The 22,966-nt window shown below is 40.5% G+C and overlaps 1 protein-coding gene across 4 annotated transcripts in view; it reads right to left on the minus strand.

Annotated features, from left to right (window-relative positions):
• LOC144018125 (neural-cadherin) overlaps positions 1-22,966 on the minus strand; it is a 235,909-nt gene that overhangs the window by 156,861 nt on the left and 56,082 nt on the right. For all 4 annotated transcript variants that reach the window (XM_077520292.1, XM_077520290.1, XM_077520293.1 and 1 more), the window contains exons 2-6: positions 17,931-18,128; positions 15,839-16,064; positions 12,032-12,236; positions 9,654-9,765; positions 2,285-2,534 (exon numbers count right to left, since the gene is read on the minus strand). In XM_077520292.1, the coding sequence (XP_077376418.1) occupies positions 2,285-2,534; positions 9,654-9,765; positions 12,032-12,236; positions 15,839-16,064; positions 17,931-18,057 (920 nt within the window). In that variant the 5' untranslated portion in view covers positions 18,058-18,128. The remainder of the gene's footprint in view (positions 1-2,284; positions 2,535-9,653; positions 9,766-12,031; positions 12,237-15,838; positions 16,065-17,930; positions 18,129-22,966) is intronic.

Below are 22,966 nucleotides of genomic sequence, written 5' to 3' on the forward strand. Positions count from 1 at the left end.
GCTGTCTGTTCCCACTCAAACTTGATGCTAGCAGGTGCTTTTGATATTGCCGTCTTTTGTTATTGCGTTTTTTTTTGCCGTCCCGTCTTCTCGCCGCCCGTCCGCTCTCGAGCTCTCACACCAGCAGCTGTTAATGCCGCCGTTGTCGTATACCGAGTGTGCGAGCATTATATCGAATTGTCCGGCGCCGTTATCTTTTTTAATTCCAGCAGCTGCAGGGGCAGGTTTGAATTCTACACGGCGAGAAAGGGGGACTCATTATTCCGCTGACGTTAAATGAATACGACCACACAAAGTACACACGTGCGCGCATACGAATCCGATGCATGACGAGTGAATGCACTTTACAACGGCATCGAGGTCTCCGGTCCACCACTCGGCTATTCCGGAATCTTCTCTGAGAATGGCGACGCGAGGGTGCTGGCGGGCATGGACGATTGACCCCCCAGCTCGCCACTTCTGGCCGGCTCTCTGCCAGAAAGTCAGCCAATTAAAAACAAAAAAAAAGATGCCGGCTCCGGAGGGGGTGGGGGTTAGGAGAGGGGCATGGTGGGGAAATGGCAGCTGCACACAGATCCAAACCGGGATGCAGCTGCGAGGCGCTGACCTGACAGCGGAGTCGGGCCGCCTCTCACGCTCGCCGTCCGTCACGCGACGCCCTCTCGCTCGTCATCGCTAAATGTTTGACGAAGCAAGATGCGATGATTGCTTAACCCAAGTCCGTGACTCCACTTTCAAGGATTGTCTTTTGGGTCCAATCGGGAAAAAGAAAAGGAATGCAGGCACACATTTTGAAGAACCGAATTGCCAAATTCTGATTCAGCCAAAGTGTTGAATCGAATCCAGGACAGACTACGAGGCCCACGCTACCCTCACGTGCATATTCTGATGCGTTTCATTGGCTAAGAGACCAACAATTGGTTAAAACAAGAACAAAAAAAAAAACAACAAAACAAAAAAATCAGAAAAAGCCAAAACAAACATGTAGAAGAATGTAATTAGGTATCAACAAAATACCTACCAAAGTCAATTTGCAACCGCAAAATACGAACGTATCTTCGCCAACAGCAAATTCCGCGTGTGTTTTGAAATTACCGTAACTCCTGAAGCGTTAGCGCTAGAAACGTAATTTCAACGGGTTCTGAAAGCAGAGGGGCGGAGCTTTACATCGATACCTCATACATGACGGTAGTTGCCCCAACGTCACGCGTCATGTGACGAGGAATTCGTGCGCCGGACGGGAGTGACTTCAAATCACCGTAAATCCGGAACCGTTTGTGATAGCAACGTAATTCCAACGGATTCTGAGAGCGGAGAAGCGGAGCTTTGCTCCGATACCACATCCCCGGGCTGCACGATATTGGGAAAAAACTGACATTGTAATTTTTTGGGGGGTCTGCGATATATATTGCGATATTAAAAATGGAAGAATTGTCACCAGATGACTTGAATTGCGGTTTGGGAAGAATTTGTTAAACTCACCATGACACTATTGTGTTCATATAAATGGACTGCTTTTTATTTTTATTTTGGTGCCCAAATCGCTTTACAATGTTAAACGCGCATTGCATTTGGTCTCCGTTGAAATGAATGGGAGTAATTTTTTTCAAATCAATTTTTTGTTTTAGGAATGTGGCAAATACAAAAAAAAAAAATATTGTACTGTACTCAAGTCTCCATGGCACAAGTAATCAATAGAAAAAAAAGAAGTCATTTTGGGGTTGAACTCCGTAACTCCGGAACCATTTGCATTTGCAAAAAAAATCTAAAAGTGGAGGTGCAGAGCTTTACGTTGAGAGAAAAATAAAAATAAAAAAAATCCATAAAATAGGAGTTCACAAAAAACAACAAAAAATGCTAAAGTTCTGAATCGACTCCAGGACACACAATAAATGAAAAGAAACCAAAAATGGATCAAATGTTTCTCTTTGAAATGAGAAGCAAGAATTTCCTTGCCTCATTTCAGTGTCAGCCTAAACTAGCCGAGCAATTGAAAGATTCTGACTGCTTAAGTGATGAATCGAATTTAGGACAGAAAAAAAAATAATAATGTCGTCTGAAATGTTGAAATTGAACCAAGATACGGGAAGGAGCAAGAATTTTCCATCTTACTCACCTGAGAACTGTGCCTGATAAAACATTACTTATCCCGTAATCAAAAGTTCAATAAAAAAAATATAATAAGAATGAATTAATTTAAAAAAATCCATCGATCCAGCTAAAGCGCCAAATAGAATTCCCGGACAAACAAGCACGAACGAGCATGAACGCAACGTTGACTCACACGTGCTGCGAGAAGTCGGGCGGCTCATCGTTGACGTTGGCCATGCGCACCCGCACGGTGGCCGTGCCGGTGCGCGCCACCTCCCCCTTGTCCACCGCCATCACCACAAACTCGTACAGGTGGTTGGGCCGCTCGTAGTCCAGCGGCCCCGCCGGGAAGATGGTGCCGTGCGGCGACACCGTGAAGTCGGGACTCAGCGTGTAGTACGTCAGCTCCGCGTTCTTCTCCGAGTCGCAATCGCTGGCAGAAACTGCACAAAAAAACAAATAAATACATTTAAAAAATGATACAAAATACTGCAAAGTCGCTTTTATTGTCTGTATTTAAATCATTTGAATTGACTTTAACATGGAATGATTTCCTGCCTTATGAGTTTGATGCTAACACATGCTAAGCTAGCCAAGATTAGCTCATATTTGACGGTTCCTTATATATGTATCACAAACAAAGGTGTGCTAGCATAAGCGCTAATTGAGCATTTGACCGGATAGACTTTTGAGGTCGCAAGGACGCCATATTGCGCCTCCAAAATTAATGCTACATATTTGACGGTTCCTAAACTGGCGTATCACAAACAAAGATGTGCTAGCATAAGCGCTAATTGAGCATTTGACTGGATAGACTTTTAAGGTCGCTAGGAGGCCATCTTGCTCCTCCAAAATGAACACTACATATTTGACGGTTCCTTACTGGCGTATCACAAACAAAGGTGTGCTAGCATAAGCGCTAATTGAGCATTTGACGGGATAGACTTTTGAGGTCGCAAGGACGCCATATTGCGCCTCCAAAATTAATGCTACATATTTGACGGTTCCTGAACTGGCGTATCACAAACAAAGATGTGCTAGCATAAGCGCTAATTGAGCATTTGACTGGATAGACTTTTAAGGTCGCTAGGAGGCCATCTTGCTCCTCCAAAATGAACACTACATATTTGACGGTTCCTTACTGGCGTATCACAAACAAAGGTGTGCTAGCATAAGCGCTAATTGAGCATTTGACGGGATAGACTTTTGAGGTCGCAAGGACGCCATATTGCGCCTCCAAAATTAATGCTACATATTTGACGGTTCCTTACTGGCGTATCACAAACAAAGATGTGCTAGCATAAGCGCTAATTGAGCATTTGACTGGATAGACTTTTAAGGTCGCTAGGAGGCCATCTTGCTCCTCCAAAATGAACACTACATATTTGACGGTTCCTTACTGGCGTATCACAAACAAAGGTGTGCTAGCATAAGCGCTAATTGAGCATTTGACGGGATAGACTTTTGAGGTCGCAAGGACGCCATATTGCGCCTCCAAAATTAATGCTACATATTTGACGGTTCCTTACTGGCGTATCACAAACAAAGGTGTGCTAGCATAAGCGCTAATTGAGCCTTTGACAGGATAGACTTTTGAAGTTGCAAGGACGGCATCTTGCTCCTCCAAAATGAACACTACATATCTGACGGTTCCTTACTGGCGTATCACAAACAAAGGTGTGCTAGCATAAGCGCTAATTGAGCCTTTGACGGGATAGACTTTTGACGTTGCAAGGACGCCATCTTGCTCCTCCAAAATGAACACTACATATCTGACGGTTCCTTACTGGCGTATCGCGAGCAAAGATGTGCTAGCATAAGCGCTAATTGAGCATTTGACTGGATAGACTTTTAAGGTCGCTAGGAGGCCATCTTGCTCCTCCAAAATGAACACTACATATTTGACGTTTCCTTACTGGCGTATCACAAACAAAGGTGTGCTAGCATAAGCGCTAATTGAGCATTTGACCGGATAGACTTTTGAGGTCGCAAGGACGCCATATTGCGACTCCAAAATTAATGCTACATATTTGACGATTCCTAAACTGGCATAACACAAACAAAGATGTGCTAGCATAAGCGCTAATTGAGCATTTGACTGGATAGACTCTTAAGGTCGCAAGGACGCCATCTTGCTCCTCCAAAATGAACACTACATATCTGACGGTTCCTTACTGGCGTATCGCGAGCAAAGACGTGTTAGCACAAGCGCTAATTGAGCGTTTGGCACAACAATCCGATCAAGTGATTGTCGGGGAAGGCGAGCGTTTGCATCGGCCGCATTGGGAATCCATGCGGGCCGAGTGGCAAAGTGATTGCCTTGCGGAAAAGGCCGCGCGCCACCAGGGACATGAACAAGCATATTTTCACGCTAACGAGAACTTTTTCAAACTCTCTGTTGTCCAATTTATCTTACTTTGCATTTGGTCGCAGCCAAACATGGAAAAAAAAAAAAAAAAACGACGCGACTTCCACTGTTTTATTGCCGTGGAGGCTTCTGGAAATGCAAATAAAAAGGCTTCAAATGGAGCGTCCTCGTAAATGATCACAGGCTTTTATTAAAGGCGGCTTTATGAAGTGACATTCTCTCGTTTTTGATTTGTTTGATTCCGTAATTGCGCTGCTGCTACGCAAGATTCCGCCGGGGACGCAAATCAAGTGACACCTTTTATGCGCTTCCGAGTAATCATTTTTGCATTTTTTTTTTTCTGAAGCTCCCTCATTTAAATAGAAAAACACAACCTGAAGATTTCCATGAATAGAAATGCAATCAAATAAATTAAAATGCAATTAACGTATGTGTCATTGGGTGCCCCAAAAAGCACAGCGTGTCTTTCCCTTACGCACATTAATTTGACCAAAATGCTCACAAAATATTAATGTAAAAACACTCAATAATTAGAATTAAAATGTCTTGAATGCATTTTAATGTTGCTGTTTTAAATTGAATTCATTTTTACTCAATTGACTCAAATGAAATGAAATCAGTGCAAGTGAGATTAATGAATATTAGGCTTCTTAAATATTAAAAATGTTACAATTAAACATTGAAAAATGTGCAAAATGAAATTAATCAATTTGAATTCAATTTAATTCCATTCAATTATTAAAATCATTACATATTTAAAGCCCTATAATTAAATACTTTAAAATGTATAAACTTGAACTACTTATATTTCATTTTAATATATAATATAATAATACTACTACTACTATAATAGTTTATATATATATATATATATATATATATATCATAATTAAAGATTTACAAACTGTACAAAATATTTTACTCAAAATGAAACAAAATTATTTTTAAAATTATTTGATCAGATTCATCAATCATCTCTAGTTCACTTAATACATCAGTGGAATCTGAACAAAAAAATATATATATATTAAAATCATTACATATTTAAATCCCTATAATTAAACAATTCAAAATGTATAAACTTGAGCTACTTATATTTAATTTAATATGCAAATTAAATTACATGAAATTGAACAGGAAATGGAACCGAAACAAGACTTTGACAACGATGCATTGTTTGTTTTGCTTTTTATTTGGCTTTATGAGGCTTGTTGAGGTTAACAATGAAGACATTCTCCAATTAAAAAAAAAAAAAAAAAAAAAAGTCAAGCTAGCTGTGCCCAACTTCTTATTCCACTTAAGTTTTTGTTGTTGTTGTCCTTTTCGGGACATGTCGTAACTTGACAAAAGCCGGAAATGCGGCGGAACGGACGACGTAAACGGTCATTGAAAACCTTCAATTTGCACTTTATTGATTATTGGATTGGACTTGATTAAGTTTGTTAATGAGCTTTTTTTTTTTTTTTTCTTACCGAGTGCGACCCTCGACGCTAACCGGCGCAAAGAAAAAATAAAACAAAAAAAGTCAATTGTTCATTCATCAACAAGCTCCTGCTGCGCTCATTAGTCAGAATTGAGTGCGTGTTTGTGTGTGTGTGTGTTTGTTGTGTCGCGCAAAAGATGCTGCACTGAAGTGGGGCGGGCGCTACAGGAGGCGCCCATCGCCATGGAAACCACATATTTGCACAGGAAGTGGCTTTTTTCTTGGCCAAGATGCGACATGATGGAGGCTTCTATTTATTTTCAAGCGCCTCCTTCCTGCGATCACAAACGCAGAAAAGGTGGAAAATCTGCGGCCTCCTAAAATGGACGCCGGCCGACGTCCTGCGGCGACATCACACGTTCGCATTTCTCAATTTCTTTTATTAAATCCCGGAAAGCATGGGTGAGAATAATCAAGTGTTGAAAAGCATCATTTATATTCATAAAAGTTTCTCCAATCTGTTATTAGATTTCATATCGGCAATGGTGGCCCCGGTATCGATTTGAAGGAATTGAAATAAAGTTTGCCCACATTGCGCACCACTTGCATAAAGTCTTTCAGTGTAGCTATCACGATCAGTCACAGTATTAGTATCCGTGTCTATCAATATCAATATTAACTCATTTACTCCCAATAACGTATAAATAAGTTTTTTTTAATGCTCTAAGTGTCCCAAAGACGTATTTATACGTTTTTTTGTTTGTTTGTGTGTTTGTTTGTTTTTTTATGCTAGAGCATACAGAAGGCTTTGATGCAGCCTGTCAACTGCAAAGAACGGTTGCAGAAATGGTAGTTATTACACAAACGGCCAGCAGGTGGCAGCAGAGCAAACGAGATCAACCAGGGCCATGTTGAAAAAAAGCTCAATTACAATTTGATTTGTGAAAACTGATGAAACTTAGCTCTCTTCTAATGCTAATTGCTGCCAAACGGAAACAGATAGAAACATACTTCTTTTTTTTTTCCTGATGAAAGAAGAGACTTTAATCTTTCTTTTGATAGGTTCCATGTTTTTATAGCAATAGAAGACAATATTCTGTGGGCCTTGCAAAATCGGTCAAAATTCAGTAAAACAGCCGGGAGCGAACGGGATTGCTTCTCTGAAAATGGCGGCGAGTGAATGAGTTAACATCCTTCGCAGTCATGATATTGATAACATTAACATGATCATTTACAGTATTGGTATCAATATCACTTGTATCAGTGTTAGTACCAGTATCATGAGTATTGAATTGGCAAGACAGGCCGTGTAATTACTTGGTAGGAAATTGATATCAAATCTGTCCATATGTCACATCATGAGCAAAAATATCAGCATCACTGTCACTATCGGTACCAATATTAGTATATTGAATCTGTAACGTAGTTAGTTATTTATCAGTATTGTCGATATTAACATCCTTCTCAGTCATGAAAATGGCATAATCGGTAGTATTGTGGTAATAACATTAGCATTGCTTAGCATGTATCGGCAGTGATGTCAGTATGGATATCGGTTTCAGTATTTGTACTGGTACAAGTATCAGATGAGTATCGAATTGGCAAGACAGGCCATGGAATTACTTGGTAGAAAACTGATATAAAATTTGTTCATATTTCAGTATCGCCGTTAATAACAGTACCAATATTAGCACCATATTTTATCTCTATCAGCATTTATATCAATGGCAACACCAGTATTATACCATTGGAACGGTAACAGTATTCATCGGTATCAGTTTCTGTTTAAGTGGTCTAACATTTGGTATCGTCTTTACTTTATATCAATGCTAAAAGTACTACTACTAAAAGTATCGGAATCACTGCCAGTATAGTTTTACAGTATTGGTATCAGAGCAGATCACTATGTGAATTGAAAATTATGGTTTTGATATCGGTATTCGTATCGTATCATTATGATACAAATATCTGTAATAGTGGCCCTCTACTCAGTCGGTATGAAATTGACATCAAATCTCCCCGTTTTGAACTTGTTGACACCGCGGGAGGCGGCAATTTTTCAAGCGAGTTGAAATTTTAACAGCGTAAATTCCGGCAATTATATTATATTATATTATATTATATTATATCATATCATATTATATCATATTATATTATATTATACCTTAATTATTATTATTTTTACACTTTTTTCAGTCAGTATGAAATTGATATCAAATTGAAGTTTTTGACACTTCACTTTTTCTCTCTTTTGTGCGTTTGTTGTCACGCACACGCTAGCATGCAGCGAAGCAGCTGGGAGCCTTTTTTTGTCTCCTGTAGAAAACGAAACCTTCCAAAAACAGTCAAGCGGCAAAGCGAGCGCCGGATGCCTCAAAAAAGTCGTGAGCGTCAAAACGTGGGAGCTCCTCGTTGGTTTTCCAACTCATTTTTAGTGTCAGTTAACCATGGAAGTATTGTGCACCAAAAAATCTTTTTTTGTTGTTTTTCTTTTGAACCAACGCAACGCAGGTGATGAATTATCAGGGGGAAAAAAATGATTGCGATCTTGTTTTCCATCTTGTAAATTTCCTCTTTGCCGGCCGGCCAGCCGGCGTTGCAAGCTGCTCGCCGACGGTTGCCGTGACGACCGGGCTCCCAGGCCGCTATCGGCGCTGGCTGACACTCGGCCCGGTCTCGGGCTTCGATCTGCTGTCCATCAAAATCACCACAAACTCGCTCACTTTGTTCATTTTTTGTTACCAGGTTTTGTAACCATATCCAAACGTCACGATACGATATTATCAAGATATGACGTCACGATACGATAATTATCACGATATCGTGCGGATGGTGGCGATACAAAAAAAGGTCACAATAGCTCATGCTAAAAAAATTTTAAAAAAAACAATATTGTGCTTTTATACATTACAGCAACGCAAATAAACAACCTCCAATTTCTAATAAACACGTAATATGAAGGCACTTACTCGATAATGCAGGCGCACATTTTGAGTTCCGCCACAAATCGGTTCACGAGAATATCACGTTCACGTTCGTCTGACCATTAACGTGGATTTGAAACGTAGAAGGGCCAAAACATGCCTCGTGAAAATGAAACTGCACTAAAACAAAAACTAGCCACCAGAGGGTGCTAGAACAGCACAAATGGAAATCAACCTGACTTTTTTTTTTTTTTTTTTTTTTTTTTTTTTTTTTTTTTTTTTAAAGATGTGCTGCTTTCAATATCGTGACATGACCACAACGATATATTGTGGCAGTTTTAATATCGCAAGATCACAATATTGACATCGTTGCATCCATTTACGACGAATGAGTTCAAGTGATAAGTGAGGTCAAATCGGGATCGGACTGGATCGCAGTTGCTTCATCATTATTCCATTTCAAACTGTAATTTTTTTCTTTTGAGTTTTTGAAGTCATTGTTATTATTATTATTATTATTTATAGAGAACAAAAACAGTGATACATCCTTGTTTTGTTGAATAACTTAAATGTCTTTGTTTATTATTTGTTTTTGAGACAAGTGTTCAATTATGCTCTTTTCTTTCATTTTAAATGTTTGAAATCAAGTTGAAAAAAAAAAAAAATTGTCAAAAAATTCTGTATTTTTTATGATCCCGGATAAGCGTCCACAATCCCAAAAACAACAAATAAACTCTTGTGTAGCACCCCCTGCAGAGTTTTTTATTTTTTTATTTTTTTATTAATTAATTTGATTCCATCATATTGGTTATTGGCTTCAAAGTTGGATTTTGCATCGGCTTCCCACCTTGGAGGAGCGACGTGGCCGTCATGACGGTTTCGGGAACGCCGTCCTTGCTGTAGATGGACTGCAGGAACTCGGGAACGCAATCGTTCTCGTCCACGATGATGACTCGCACCTGAGGAACCAGACGGAGGTTTGAAAACGTGTCGAGGGAATAACTAAGCCATTCATTCAAGCCACAAAAAAAAAAAAAGACACGTGATAAACTCGTATTCTCACTTTTTCTTTTTTTTTCGTGATAGCTAAGAATTGTTCATTTGTCAGTCTTAGCGATTACCGATCATTGCTCTTTTATTGTGTGCATATGTGCACATTTCTATGCGTGTGCGTGTGTAATTTGAAAACTAATAAAAATCCAATGACCCTTCACCTTCACTGTATACTTCAGAGTCGTGAAGTTCAGAAGGTCAGGACAACCAGAGGAAAGATCAAAGGAAAGAAAGCTGAAGCAAAGCGAACTCCAGCACCAACTAAATGCCGCCTGCCACCCACATGCTTACAAAACCAGAATCTTACACCAACCCCAGAAACCTCCAAATTCCAACAGCTGAGGGAGATCTCAAGGGACCAGAGGAAGGAAGGAAGGAAGGATAGATGAAGCAGAGTGAGATGATTTCTTTTTGTGTGTTTTTGTGTGTATTGCCATTGTCATCTGTTTGTGCCCCGTTGTCACGGCTGTGTGCGCGCTCGTGCGTGCGTTTCACAAAGTCCACTTGGTGACGGACCTGCTGAAGTGAAGTGCATTTTCTTCCTGCAGACGCACCAGCCTGCAGCATTCGCAGGGGGAATAAACGCACACAAACAACACGCACACGCGCACACACCGCTGTGTGTAAATAGTGCTGACATTAATTCCTGCTCGGTACGATGAGATTCCGTAATATCGGTAAATCCCTTTGCAAATATCAGCTGGAAGGACGGACAATAAATAAAATCCCGCCATGTCAATTCCCCAAGGTGATTCGTGCGTGCGTGTGGATGTCACAGTTTGCCGGTTGTTGTGTTGTGTTGTGTGTGCGTCCACGCGCCGCCGGCGTGCGCATTGCGTGCGTGCGTGCGTTGCCAGATTGAAACGAGAGGCGGGATGAGCTGAAAGGCGAGGATGCTGCTGCTGCTGCTCGCACGGCTCGCACGGCTCGCACAACCTCGCACAACCTCGACCTCACATCGAGTCACACTCGGCCAACTGCGCACCAACCACAAATCGATATGAACAGCAGCCAGAGTCGTCAGCAATAAAAACTGTGCATGTATCAATAAATAGTCCGCGTGTAAGCAAGATTTAGAACGAGATCTTTCGGTACACAGGACTGACAAAAAAAACAAAAAAACAATAACAATAATAACCAACCAAGTATAGATGCAACAATCGATCTGATGGCCGAATTATCGGCCCCTATTTCCTTAATTTTTGGGGATTGGTGATCGGCCGATCCATTAAAAATAAACCGATTTTATCCACCGATCTCATCTCCCTCCTCAGAGGTCTGAAAAAAAAAACGTTTCTTCTTCTGCTGAGATGATTAATATGCTTTTATTTTGATATGAGAGAAATAATGTGCAGTTAAAACAAACTGTTTGCATTATTTCACAGATATTGCGCAATGTTTTTCAATAAAACAAGATTGGAACAGTGAAGTCGGCTACTTAATATGTACAAAAAATAATAATAATCGGGATCGGCAAAAATCGGCAGGTCAGACTTTTTTTTTTAAAAGATCGGGCATCGGCTGAAAAAAAGAACCAGCAAAATAACCATCACTCCAGCAACACATTAATCATCCAACCAACCAATATTGACCAGCCACTCAACTCGAAAACACCAAATGAAAAACCAAACTACCACCTTGAATACGCAACAAACCTATTAACCAACCATCTAACCACCCAAATAACCAACTAATTAAGTAACCAACTTTGTCAGCAAATTCGCCACTGATCATTTTCGTCTTTTCTTGAAAGCTTTATTTAAAGTCTTAACAAGCGGTTTGAAACCCAAACCAATCATCAAACCAACCAGCAAAATAACCAACCCTCAAACAAGACATGAATCGTCCAACCAACCAATATTGACCAACCACTCGACTTGAAACAAGCAAATGAAAAAGCAAACGACCACCTAAATAACAAACCTATTAAGCAACCAAATAAGTAGCCAACTTTGTCAGCAAATTCGCCACTGATCATTTTCGTCTTTTCTTGAAAGCTTTATTTAAAGTCTTAACAAACGCTAACCAAACATCAAAGCAACCCTCAAACAAGAAATGAATCATCCAATCAACCACTCAACTGGAAGCAACCAAATGAGAACCCAAACTGCCACCTAAATAGCAAACGTATTAACCACGGGACGAACGGAGGGCGGTCGGTTTGTAACGCACCTCGGCGGCGCTGCTCATGCTGTCCTGGCCCTCGCCGGCCCGCACCAGCAGCAGGTATCGGTGCTGGTCGCTCTCGTAGTCGATGGGGCGGGTCAGGCTGATTTGGCCGTCGTCGGGCGAGATGGAGAACAGGCTGCTGGGGTTGATCAGCAGGCTGTAGCTGATCGACTTCTTCTGGAAGGAGACGGCCGTCGTCGCCAGGAAACTGGACGGACAGACCGACGGATGATAAAACACAAAAAAGTGGACCATCTGCACGCAACGACAAACTGGACATTTGGGGAGTTTGAAAGAATCCAATCGCATTTCTAGGACAAGCAGAGTGAAAATGCTCCAAATGGACAATTTGACCAAACTTATGTATTTATTGATTTACCGTATTTTCCTTATAAAAGCCTTCATTTTTTTCCAAAATCTGACCATGCACCTGATATATGGATCAATATTGAGCCGTAACAGGTCTCAATGTCAAGACGCTATCGGCAAACCCTGCACGATCGGTGACGCGCATGCGCGGAAGATTCCGCCATCTTGGATCGCTAGCTAATGCTAATACTTTAGCTCAGAAAAAAAAACATCAAACAGCTGTTTATTCACTTTGGGAGTGAATGGAGTTGTCAGAAAGCTGGTTTGAAATCTATTCACAAAGTTTGACTGACCTATCAGACTGTTTTGTTGACATTCCCTTTAGCGCAGCGCCATCTCATGGATGCATAACGTAACGCCAGCCTCGACTGTAGCGCCTTATATATGGAAAACGTGCGCCTTATAATGAGGTGCGGAAAATATGGTAATTGTGTCGCTCCTTGCGAGCGTCGGAAAATCTGTCAAAACCGTCTGGCAAGATGAGGAACTTTCAAAATGGATGGCCGGTGAAATTAGTCACATGGCCACATTGAATCAAAATGGCGGACTCTCGGTGCCGGTTCAGGTCTGGCTTCTTCAGACTTTTTTTTTTTTTTTTTTTTTTTTTTGTGGTAGACAAACCCACCAAATTTCATGTTGATAAGCCAAACTAGCTTCAGGGGCCGAATTGGAAAAGATGTGCACAAGCACCTCCGTGTCAACAACAACAACAACAAAAAAAAAACGATATCCGTGTGCGTGCGTGTTCGCGTGCGTGTTTGGCAGCCGGCGCGTCCCCGGCATCAACATGAGACGGGAGCGTCCGCTTTGCCCGTTTGCCAAACGTGTCAGTCAAAGCAAAGTGAAAGCGCTGGTGGGCCATCATGACGAGCGTCCAAGGACGACGCCTGCAAACGCAACTCAAACTTGCGCGTGTGCACGTTTGTTTTTGTTTGTGCGCTAATCAAAAAGAAACTAACTCAGGGAAAGTCAACTTGATAGCATAACTCTGTCTTGGAAACCTCATTTCAAACCTTTACCATGTCTTTGGACCCTAATAATAACCCTGATATCGGCTTGAAACACGAATTGAAAATCTTACCTGAAACCGTGACCGTCTTTACTTGAAGCACTAATTTCAAACCTTAACCATGTCTTCAGACTAATTTGAACCCCAAAACTTTATTTGAAACGCTAACCATTTAAAACCAGAAATCTTTCTTTGCCCGATTGAAAACCTTAACCATGTCTTCACATTGCAATTTGAAACAACGATCCTTGAGACCGACCCCAATTCAAAACCCAACTCTTCATATGAAACTTGAACCCCAGCTTGAAATCTCCAATTAAAAATGGCAACTTTGGTTGAAACCAAACCCTAACCTTGACCCTACCCTACCTTGAAAAACTTATTTAAAACCTTAAATTTGGTTCAAAATCCTAACCTTTATTTGAAACCATAACCCTGGCTTTAAACCTTAATTAGAACCCTTAAGCCTTGTTTGAAACGAATGTAAAACCCTAACACTGTGCTTGAAATCCGAATTTGAAACCTTAATCCTTGTTTGAAACTAATGTGAAACGCAAACACTGTTTCTTTAAATGCTCATTTGAAACCTTAAACCTTGTTTGAAACTAATTTGAAACCCCAACACTGCGCTTGAAATCCTAATTTGAAACCTTAAACCTTGGTTGAAACGAATGTAAAACCCTAACACTGTGCTTGAAATCCGAATTTGAAACCTTAATCCTTGGTTGAAACGAATGTAAAACCCTAACACTGTTTCTTGAAATCCCAATTTGAAACCTTAATCCTTGTTTGAAACTAATGTGAAACGCAAACACTGTTTCTTTAAATGCTCATTTGAAACCTTAAACCTTGTTTGAAACTAATTTGAAACCCTAACACTGCGCTTGAAATCCTAATTTGAAACCTTAAACCTTGGTTGAAACGAATGTAAAACCCTAACACTGCGCTTTCAACCTTAATTTGAAACCTTGTCTGAACCTAATGTGAAACCGTAACACTGTTTCTTGAAATCCTAATTTGACAAGTTCAAACCGAGCGATGATGAGACGTATCCAAGGATGCAGGTTGTAACTACACACTCGAGTTGGACTTTCGTGCGTGCGTGCTAATAAACAATGATGTAACGCGCCATAAAAGGGCGTCGTGCCTTTGTCGCGCAACCTTTTGTTTGCCGCCGTGTAAATCAATAGCGGCGATGCAGTAATCACTTTTGTGCGGCTTGTTAAAAGCGTTGAAGGCCACCGCGGTGTGGCAGCACTGTTGTCGTCGCCTCAGGCCCAAAAGATGAAAGAAAGACTTTGGCAAAAAAAAAAAAAAAAAAAAGATGGGAAAGTTTGTCAAAGTGGACAAAAGTGTTGGAACAGAAAGAAACGATTGATTGGTATGAAAAGCACAAAGTCGTCAAAAATGTCTTGTTTGAAACACTAAGTTGGAAAGCTAACTTTTATTGGAAACCTTAACCCTGGCTTGGAACCACAATTTGAATCCCTAAAGTGGGTTTTGAAACCCGAAACCTGGATTCAAACCTTCATTTGAAGCCCTAATCTTCGTGTGGAACCTTAACCCTGCTTGAAACCCCGATCATTTCTTAGGTCCTTAGTTAGAACCCAAAGATTTACTTGAAACCCTAATACAAGCCACAACATGTGCTTGAATCCCTATCCCAGATTTGAAACCCAAAACCCGATCCAAACTATTTGTTAAAAAAAACAACAACAACAACAACTCAACTCTGGCCTCACACCTTCATCTGAAACCATAATACTTGTGTCAAACTATTTGAAACCTTAACCCTGTTTTAAAACCCTACTTTGTAACCTAAATCCCACATTTTGAGGATAAGCTTTTCTTGAAACCACAACTACAAGTATTAACAAATACTCACCCAAACTTGAAACTCAATTTTCTTGAAACCCTACTTTGAAACCCCAATATTTGTTAAAAACCTCAACTTTGGCTTCACACCTTCATCTGAAACTATTTGAAACCTTAACCCCGTTTGAAACCCTACTTTCAAACCTTAATCCCACATTTTGGGGCTCAGATTTTCATCACTCCAAGTCTTAAATACGAACCCAAACTTGAAACTCTCATTTGAAACCCTACCCTGGTGCAAAACCACATTGTCTTAAAACCTTTGAAAACCTGGAATTTGAAACCCTTACTTTCAAACCTTATTCCTTTTTTAAAGCCCTAAATGTGCCCTAATTTTTTAAGCTTTTATTGAAACCCTAATTTCAAGCTTGAAACTTTGACATCCAAACGCCAACCATGCCTTGCAACTCTACTTTGAAACCCCAATTCTGTTTTGAAGGCGCATTTGACATTCCTTGAAACCCTAATCCAGTCTTGAAGCCCAAAAAACCTTCTTTCAAGCCCATTCCTGCATTGCGTACCGACGCTTTTATATGGCGTCAAGGCGTCGTACTCACGGCTGCCCCTCGGGCGTGTTCTCCGGCACGGCGATGGTGTAGGAGGCGTTGGCGAACTGCGGCGGCCGCGCCCCCGCCACCACCGACACCACGGCGGGGACGCCGCGGCTGCCCAGCCTGTCGGCCGCCGCCACCGTCAGCAGGTACTCGCGCTCGCGCTGCAGCGGCAGGCCCGTGGTCCGCACCTGGCCGCTCTTGCGGTCCACCTCGAAGCGACCGTCGCCGCCTGGACACACAAAACACGTCACTGAGATCCCATCTTTGTTGCTGCGTTTAGAGAGAGAGATTTAGAACCCAACCGGCAACTGCCAAGGACGTATATAGTCGTCAAATTGAATTTTTCAACAGGTAGCCATTATGGGTGGGAATCTTTCACTGTCTCACGATTCGGTGACGATTTTTGGGTCGACGATTCGATTCGGAATCGATTTTCGATTCTCGATTCAAACGATCTTCGATTCAAAAGGATGATTTTTGCTTCAATTTACAGTATTAGTGAAACCAACCAACGTTCTATTACGATCAGAACGTAAAAAGCTCGAAACAAGCTAAGACGTGCGTTCTTGCAACAACATTTTGAGCTGACTCAATTAACCTCAATCTTGTATTTGTAAACATAAACGAGCCAAACGCGTCCATACAAGAAATCTGGATGTACTTGAATGGATTTCGTGTGTAAAAGAGCCGCCGTCCTCTTGAGGGACAATTACGGGCTCTTCTTCTTCCTCTTTGTACAAAAAAGTGCGAAGTTGCTGAAGTTCCAAGTCGAAAGGAAAAAAGCGGCGGAAGCTTGCAACAAAGTGACGCGCCGAACAAAAACGCAACCAACAAGTTGACGGACGAGACGCGACAGCTCGTCAACGAGACGCTTTCAACGTTTACGTTGATTTCAACCAGGAAATGTTGAAACGTTTGCGCGGGGCGTCAAAATGACCCGTGAAGATGTCTGGTGCAGCAGGGAAGCAAACAAAATAGCAATTGATGCAGTTTGGCTTCTGCCAACGAAACAGGCTTAAAACCCAAATTTGAAACCCTAACATAGGCTCAAAACCTAACCCTGACTTAAACAGTCATTTGAAATCCTAATCACTCACTTTAACATCAACATTTGCTTGCAATTCTAATCTTCTCACCTAAATTTGAAACCTTAACACTTTGAAACCTTAACATCTCTTGAAATCTTCATTTGAAACCCCAACCATGGCTAGAATTTGTATTATTGCGCAAAATCCTAACCCAGGCTTGAAAACCAAACCCTGCCTTAAAATGGTGATCTCAAACCCTAACACTTTTTTGACACACTAACACTGGCTTCAAAGCCTGCTTTGAAACCCTAACATTGTCTTTAAACCTTAGTTGAAAAGTCTATCATTTGCTTGAAACCTTAACCCCATTTGTAATCCTAATTACTCAATTAAGCATGAACTTTTGCTTGCGATTCTATTTGTCTAACCTACATTTGAAACCTTAACACTTTGAAACACCAACATTTGCATGAAAGCTTAAGCCTGGCTTGAAATCCTAATTTTGACACCTTAACCCTGGCTAGAAACTCTAATTATCTCCTTAACTGCCAACCATTGACACTAAAGCAACCCTCGTGGCTCCCCGCTATTTTTCTGGAATTGATTGTTTTAAGCCAGCTCTTCATGTCAGAAGCTGCATCAAACCCTTCTGTATGCTCGTCCATTAAAAAAGAAAAGAAAAACCCGTGTAAATACGCTTTTGGGAGTGAACGACACTATTAAAAACGTGTTTATACGTTTAAATGAGTTATTACGCAAAATCCTAACACAGGCTTGAAAACCAAACCCTGCCTTGAAATCTTAAACTGGCTTCAAACTCTGCTTTGAAACCCTAACATTGTCTTTAAACCTTAATTTGAAACCCTAACCTTTGCCTGAAATCCTAAATCCCACTTAAAACCTTATTTAAGAACATGACTAAAAACCTGAAATAGAAATACTAACCTTTGCCTAAAACCCTAAACCTGGCTTCAAACCCTACTTTGAAACCTTAAGTCGGGCTTTAAACCCTAAATCGAGCGTCTTTTCTCATCCATATTAGTAGCCAAAGCAAGCAGTCAACTCACCGTCCGCCAGGAAAAACTCCACGTCGCCGTTGAGCCCCTCGTCGCCGTCCTGGGCGTGCAGCTGGTAGACCAGCGAGCCGGCGGAGGCGTCGGGCGACACCACGGTAAGATACGGCGCCGGGACCATGCGCCACTCGGGAACGTTGTCGTTCACGTCCGTCACCGTTAATTCCACTCGCACCAGGTACCAGTCCGGACCTGTGGATCAGGGAACACGTTTGTTCTCTTGTTTGCGCTCCTCAACCGGCGCATTTGACCGCATTTAACTCATTCACTGCCATTGACGGAAAAAGACGTCAAATGATGCTTTTTTTTTTTTTTTTTTTTTTTGCTGGTCTGGCAATGAATGTGTTAAAAAAAAAAAAAAGTATTAACAAAAAATGATCAGTGATCTATGATTCATCATAGTTGGAAATCGGTAGAATTCGATTTTTGATTGATCAAATTAGATTTTTTTGTTTTAAAATTCTGAAAAAGGCGTGAATTTGCAATGTGAAATTTCCACAAATTTTTGGGAGGGAATATTATTTCTTTGTGTTTATTTATAAAAAACAAAAAAACAGTAAAATACAATTTGTTGTATTCTTTATTTTGAAAAACCACTTTGCAAAAAAAATAAAAAATTGTGGCCCATAAGGCGTATAGAAAATCAGCTGATTTTCAGTTGAAAATTAAAACTTAAAATGAATTAAAATGGAAGTGGCCATATCTTCATTTCTGAAAAGAAGAAAAAGAAATTGTCTGACACACTAAACATTTTAGTCTCGCTCAACATTGTCACAATTATTTTTTTTACATGCAGCTGATAAAGGGAATCTTTATTTTCTATGCCCTTTCATATAAAAACAAAAGCTGCTGCATTAGTGGCTTGTGCACAGCAAGATGACATTTTCCCTGTTTTTTTTTTCAACATTTTGTCTTGAAGGAGGACGCGGCAGGCTCGTTTGTGGACGACTCTTTTGTACTTTTCTTTCTTTTTGCCTCAAATGGCAAAATTGTCACGGGAGCGAAGACGAAACGAGGTGCGGCCTTCGGCCACATGAATGGATGAATGAATGAATTTGAGCATCCTTGAAAGCCAAAAGAATTTAAGAATTCAAACTACGGCTAATTTGAAACCCTAATTCAAAACCCCAAACCTTGAACCTGGCTTGAACCGCTACTGTGAAATTCGAACCATTTCTTCAAAATAAGCCATGGCTAACCCGAACCAAGTCTTGGAAATAGAACTTGAGAACCTGACTTGACTTGACTTGACTTGTAAAATGATGCAAGTAAGCAAGAAATTAACCGATTAGAAAAAGAAGGATGAGCGTGTGAAGTGGATCAAAAAATGTTGACGACGTCCTCATAACATTAAATATCAAAAAATTCAAACATAACAGGTGCTCTTCAAATTTGGCGGGCAAAAAAACGTTGATTAAAAAAAAAAGCATATTTCATGAAGTGATTGATCGTAATTAATCAAAGTTCTAAAATGGGATTAATCTGATTTGAAAAATAATCATTTGACAGCTCTATTTTAAATCGTAACACTCTGCATTGTGTGAAACTGTTACTTGGGCTTGAAACCCGAATTTGAAACTTGTAACTTTCGTATTTCAAACTATGACTGAATTGATACCCTACCTCCAAACCCAGAGTCTTATTTAAAACACTAATCCTCGTTTTAAAAAAAAATCCATTTGAAAGCCTAATTGGAAACCCAAACCTTTGTTTGAAATTTTAACCCTGACTTGAAACCCTAAACATAGCGGACAACCCAAAGTTCCAACCAAAACTCTTCTTTGAAACTTCCATCCTGGTTTCGAACCTTGAACTTAGCTTGGATACCTTATTTTGGACACCTGATCCTTGGCTTGAAACCCTAACTTAAACCCCAGCTTGCAACACAAAGTCAACATTCTCACCATGGCTTCAAACTGCAAATGCAACCTTTTTGTTTAAAACTCAAAACCCTCATTTGAAATCATAACCCAGAGTTGAAATCCTAAACCTGCCTTGATTGTACAGCCTCATTTCAAACCCGTCTTGATGTGGCATCCCACCGCCCAAGCACACCTTTTATCTTTTTCCTGTTCACACTGGTTTCCGTTTTCACCCGTCATTGATCGGCTGCAGACCAAAACAAAATCAGGCGCGTCCATATGACGACGCCACATGACGGCGAGAGCCTCGCGATTCCTTTGAAAGGAGCGTTTGCTCGTCACTTGTCTTTCCATCTTTCTGCCGTCGTCTTGACGCCTCACAAGTCGGCGACATGGCGGCTGCATACCAACAAGTTGTCGCAATCAGCGTGCGGCCCCGTATCGGCTCCTCAGTCAACAGCAATCATCCTCGCACGCGCACGCCAAAGACGGAGAAAAAGGAGCTCGTCCGAGAGCGCTTTTCTTGGGCGAAACGTCCGCGCAATCAATGCGGCACTTGAATCGCAATTATTGCCTTTAAGAAGCCAAAATGACGGATAGACAAGAATCCGTTTGTGTGCTTGTGTGTGAGTGAGCATGTTGACTTGTCTTCCTATCTTTGCGCGACAACAAAAAATTAATCCATCCATCCATTAATTAATTCATTCATTCATTCAGTCAACAGTAACGATAAAGGGGTTCGAGGTGGCTTCCATGTGACGTAAAGCAGTGAACCAGTGACCCTAAAATGGCCGCTTTGCCGCTCCCACTCTGTGGTTGCATCATCGCAGCTTCCTTCTCCTTCTTCTTCTTCTTTTCAAGTCAATAAATACGAAGCGCGTCCACGGCAGCTGCTCGGCCTCCAGCTGCATCCGCTCAAGTATTAGTAACATCTCAGAAAAAGAAAAAAAAAAAAAAGAAAACAGTCCACATTAAATCACGGCGTCGTTTCTACTTTTATGGAATGCGTCTCGTGAACGTGGCCTATATAACGCGACAATGTGCTCACTTATGCACTTTTAAAGACGCGCATAAAACTAATGCAGCGTTTGCGCCGAGACGTGATGGAGTGTTTTAACACGATAATACGATACAACGGAGGAGCCAAATTCGTTTTAAAACGCCGTTAAATTGGCGCCATGTACACACTTAACGTATCACTAAACTTTTCATCAAGGCTTCGTGTTAGTGAGTGACAAATGCATGTGAGTGTAGTGAATTTGTTTTTTGTTTTTTTGGTTAGGGTTCGTGAAACGTTTCAAAATATCTTTGCAGTGAAAATTTGTCCGTTTATGTCTAATATTTTAACGTGCGTGTGTGAGGTTTTTGTGACTTTTTGCTGTGCATGAAAAGTTTGTCGTGTGCGACTGTGAGAGATGAACTTTGATATCTTTGTGAGAGAGGTATTTTGGTACGTGTCGGAATTTTTGTGTGTGTGTGAATGAGAGACATTTTGTGCGTTCGTGCTTGCGAGGTAAATGTTATTTTTGTCCACTGGACACAAAAAAAGTGAGCGGAGTTTCGTGCTGTCAGCCCCAAAAAGCTTTTCGAGAAAGACGCGTCCGAGTTTGGCACGCCGCGCGTTCTTCGGGTCACGCCGGCACGATCGGATGCGACGCGACGCTGCCGGCTGCACGCCTCGCTACAAAACAAAACAAAAAAAAAAAGGCTTTTTTTTTCTGTTTGAGTTCACAATGTGAAACTGTGTTAAAGGAGTGTATTTTATTTTTATTTTGGTGGGCAAAGACTGAACTGAACTTTGGTGCACGTTCGTCTCCGCTCCGGTTGGGTTCAAAATGTGAACCAGTCTGTGGAGGAAAAAGGAAAGAAGTTTTTTTCCAACTCGATTCTCTGGAGCAGAATACAAAATTGGACAATTTTTTTGCAGTATAAAGCGTAAATCATTGGCCTTTAAATCGCTGTGTCGTATTGTTAATTTTGTCAACAAAAACAAAACAAAAAAAAAGTCAAAATTAGTGCGTTAATTTTGAGTTAATTTAAAGTTCTTTTAACACCACTAATTTTTTTGAACACGCGATTAATAACCGTCCCTGATTTGGAAAGCCTGTAATGGGATAATTCCAGTCCACATGTCAATGTCAAAACTTTACAGTATTAAATGTGATAATAATGCATATAAATGTGCCCAATTTCACAAGTGACTTGGTGTTAAAGATTAAATAGCTCTAAATATGAAAAGAAACATGCACTGAGCTGTCACCAACGTCTTACAAATGCAATTATGCCATCTGGTGGCAGAAAACTGACCTCAACACAAATCAATATCACACATTTATTTAATTTTTATGAATAATTATCAAATTTCGGTCTGAATGACTAAAAGATGCTGCCGTGTTTCTATTAGTTTCATTTGATTAATTAATTACGATTAAAAATTTTAATCGCCTGACACCACTAAAAAACAAACAAACAAAAAAACATTTGATCAAGACATTTTTCACCGGACTCAAATTAGACTAGACTCGACTAAAACCCTCATTAACACTTGCCGCCATTTTCACATTTCGCAATCCCGTTCGCTCCCGGCTGTTTTATTGGACTTTGACTGATTTTGCAAGGCCCACAGAATATTGTGTTCTATTGCTATAAAAGCATGGAACCCATCAAAAGAAAGATTAAAGTCTCTTCTTTCATCAGGAAAAAAAAAATATGTTTCTATCAGTTTCCATTTTGCAGCAATTAGCATTCGAAGAGAGCCAAGTTTCATCAGTTTTCACAACTCTATTTAAAATTTGAAGTAATTGAGCTTTTTTTCTACATGGCCCTGGTTGATCTCCTTTGCTCTGCTGCCACCTGCTGGCCATTTGTGTAATAACTAGCATTTCTGCAACCGTTCTTTGCAGTTGAGAGGCTGCATCAAAGCCTTCTGTATGCTCTAACATTAAAAAACTAAAATAAAAAACGTATAAATACGTCTTTGGGACACTTAGAACATTAAAAAACGTATTTATACGTTATTGGGATTAAATGAGTTAAACAATAACTGTGAAACTGAAAATCATAAAAGTGCTATAAAATCCTAATTACTCAACATAAATTGACATTTTTTTTCAGGGAAGAGTTGAAATGAAATGTCTTGTGTTCCTTCAATAATCCAACAATGCATGC

The sequence above is a fragment of the Festucalex cinctus genome, chromosome 4, assembly GCF_051991245.1.
Source record: "Festucalex cinctus isolate MCC-2025b chromosome 4, RoL_Fcin_1.0, whole genome shotgun sequence".
Classification (NCBI taxonomy): Eukaryota; Metazoa; Chordata; class Actinopteri; order Syngnathiformes; family Syngnathidae; genus Festucalex; species Festucalex cinctus.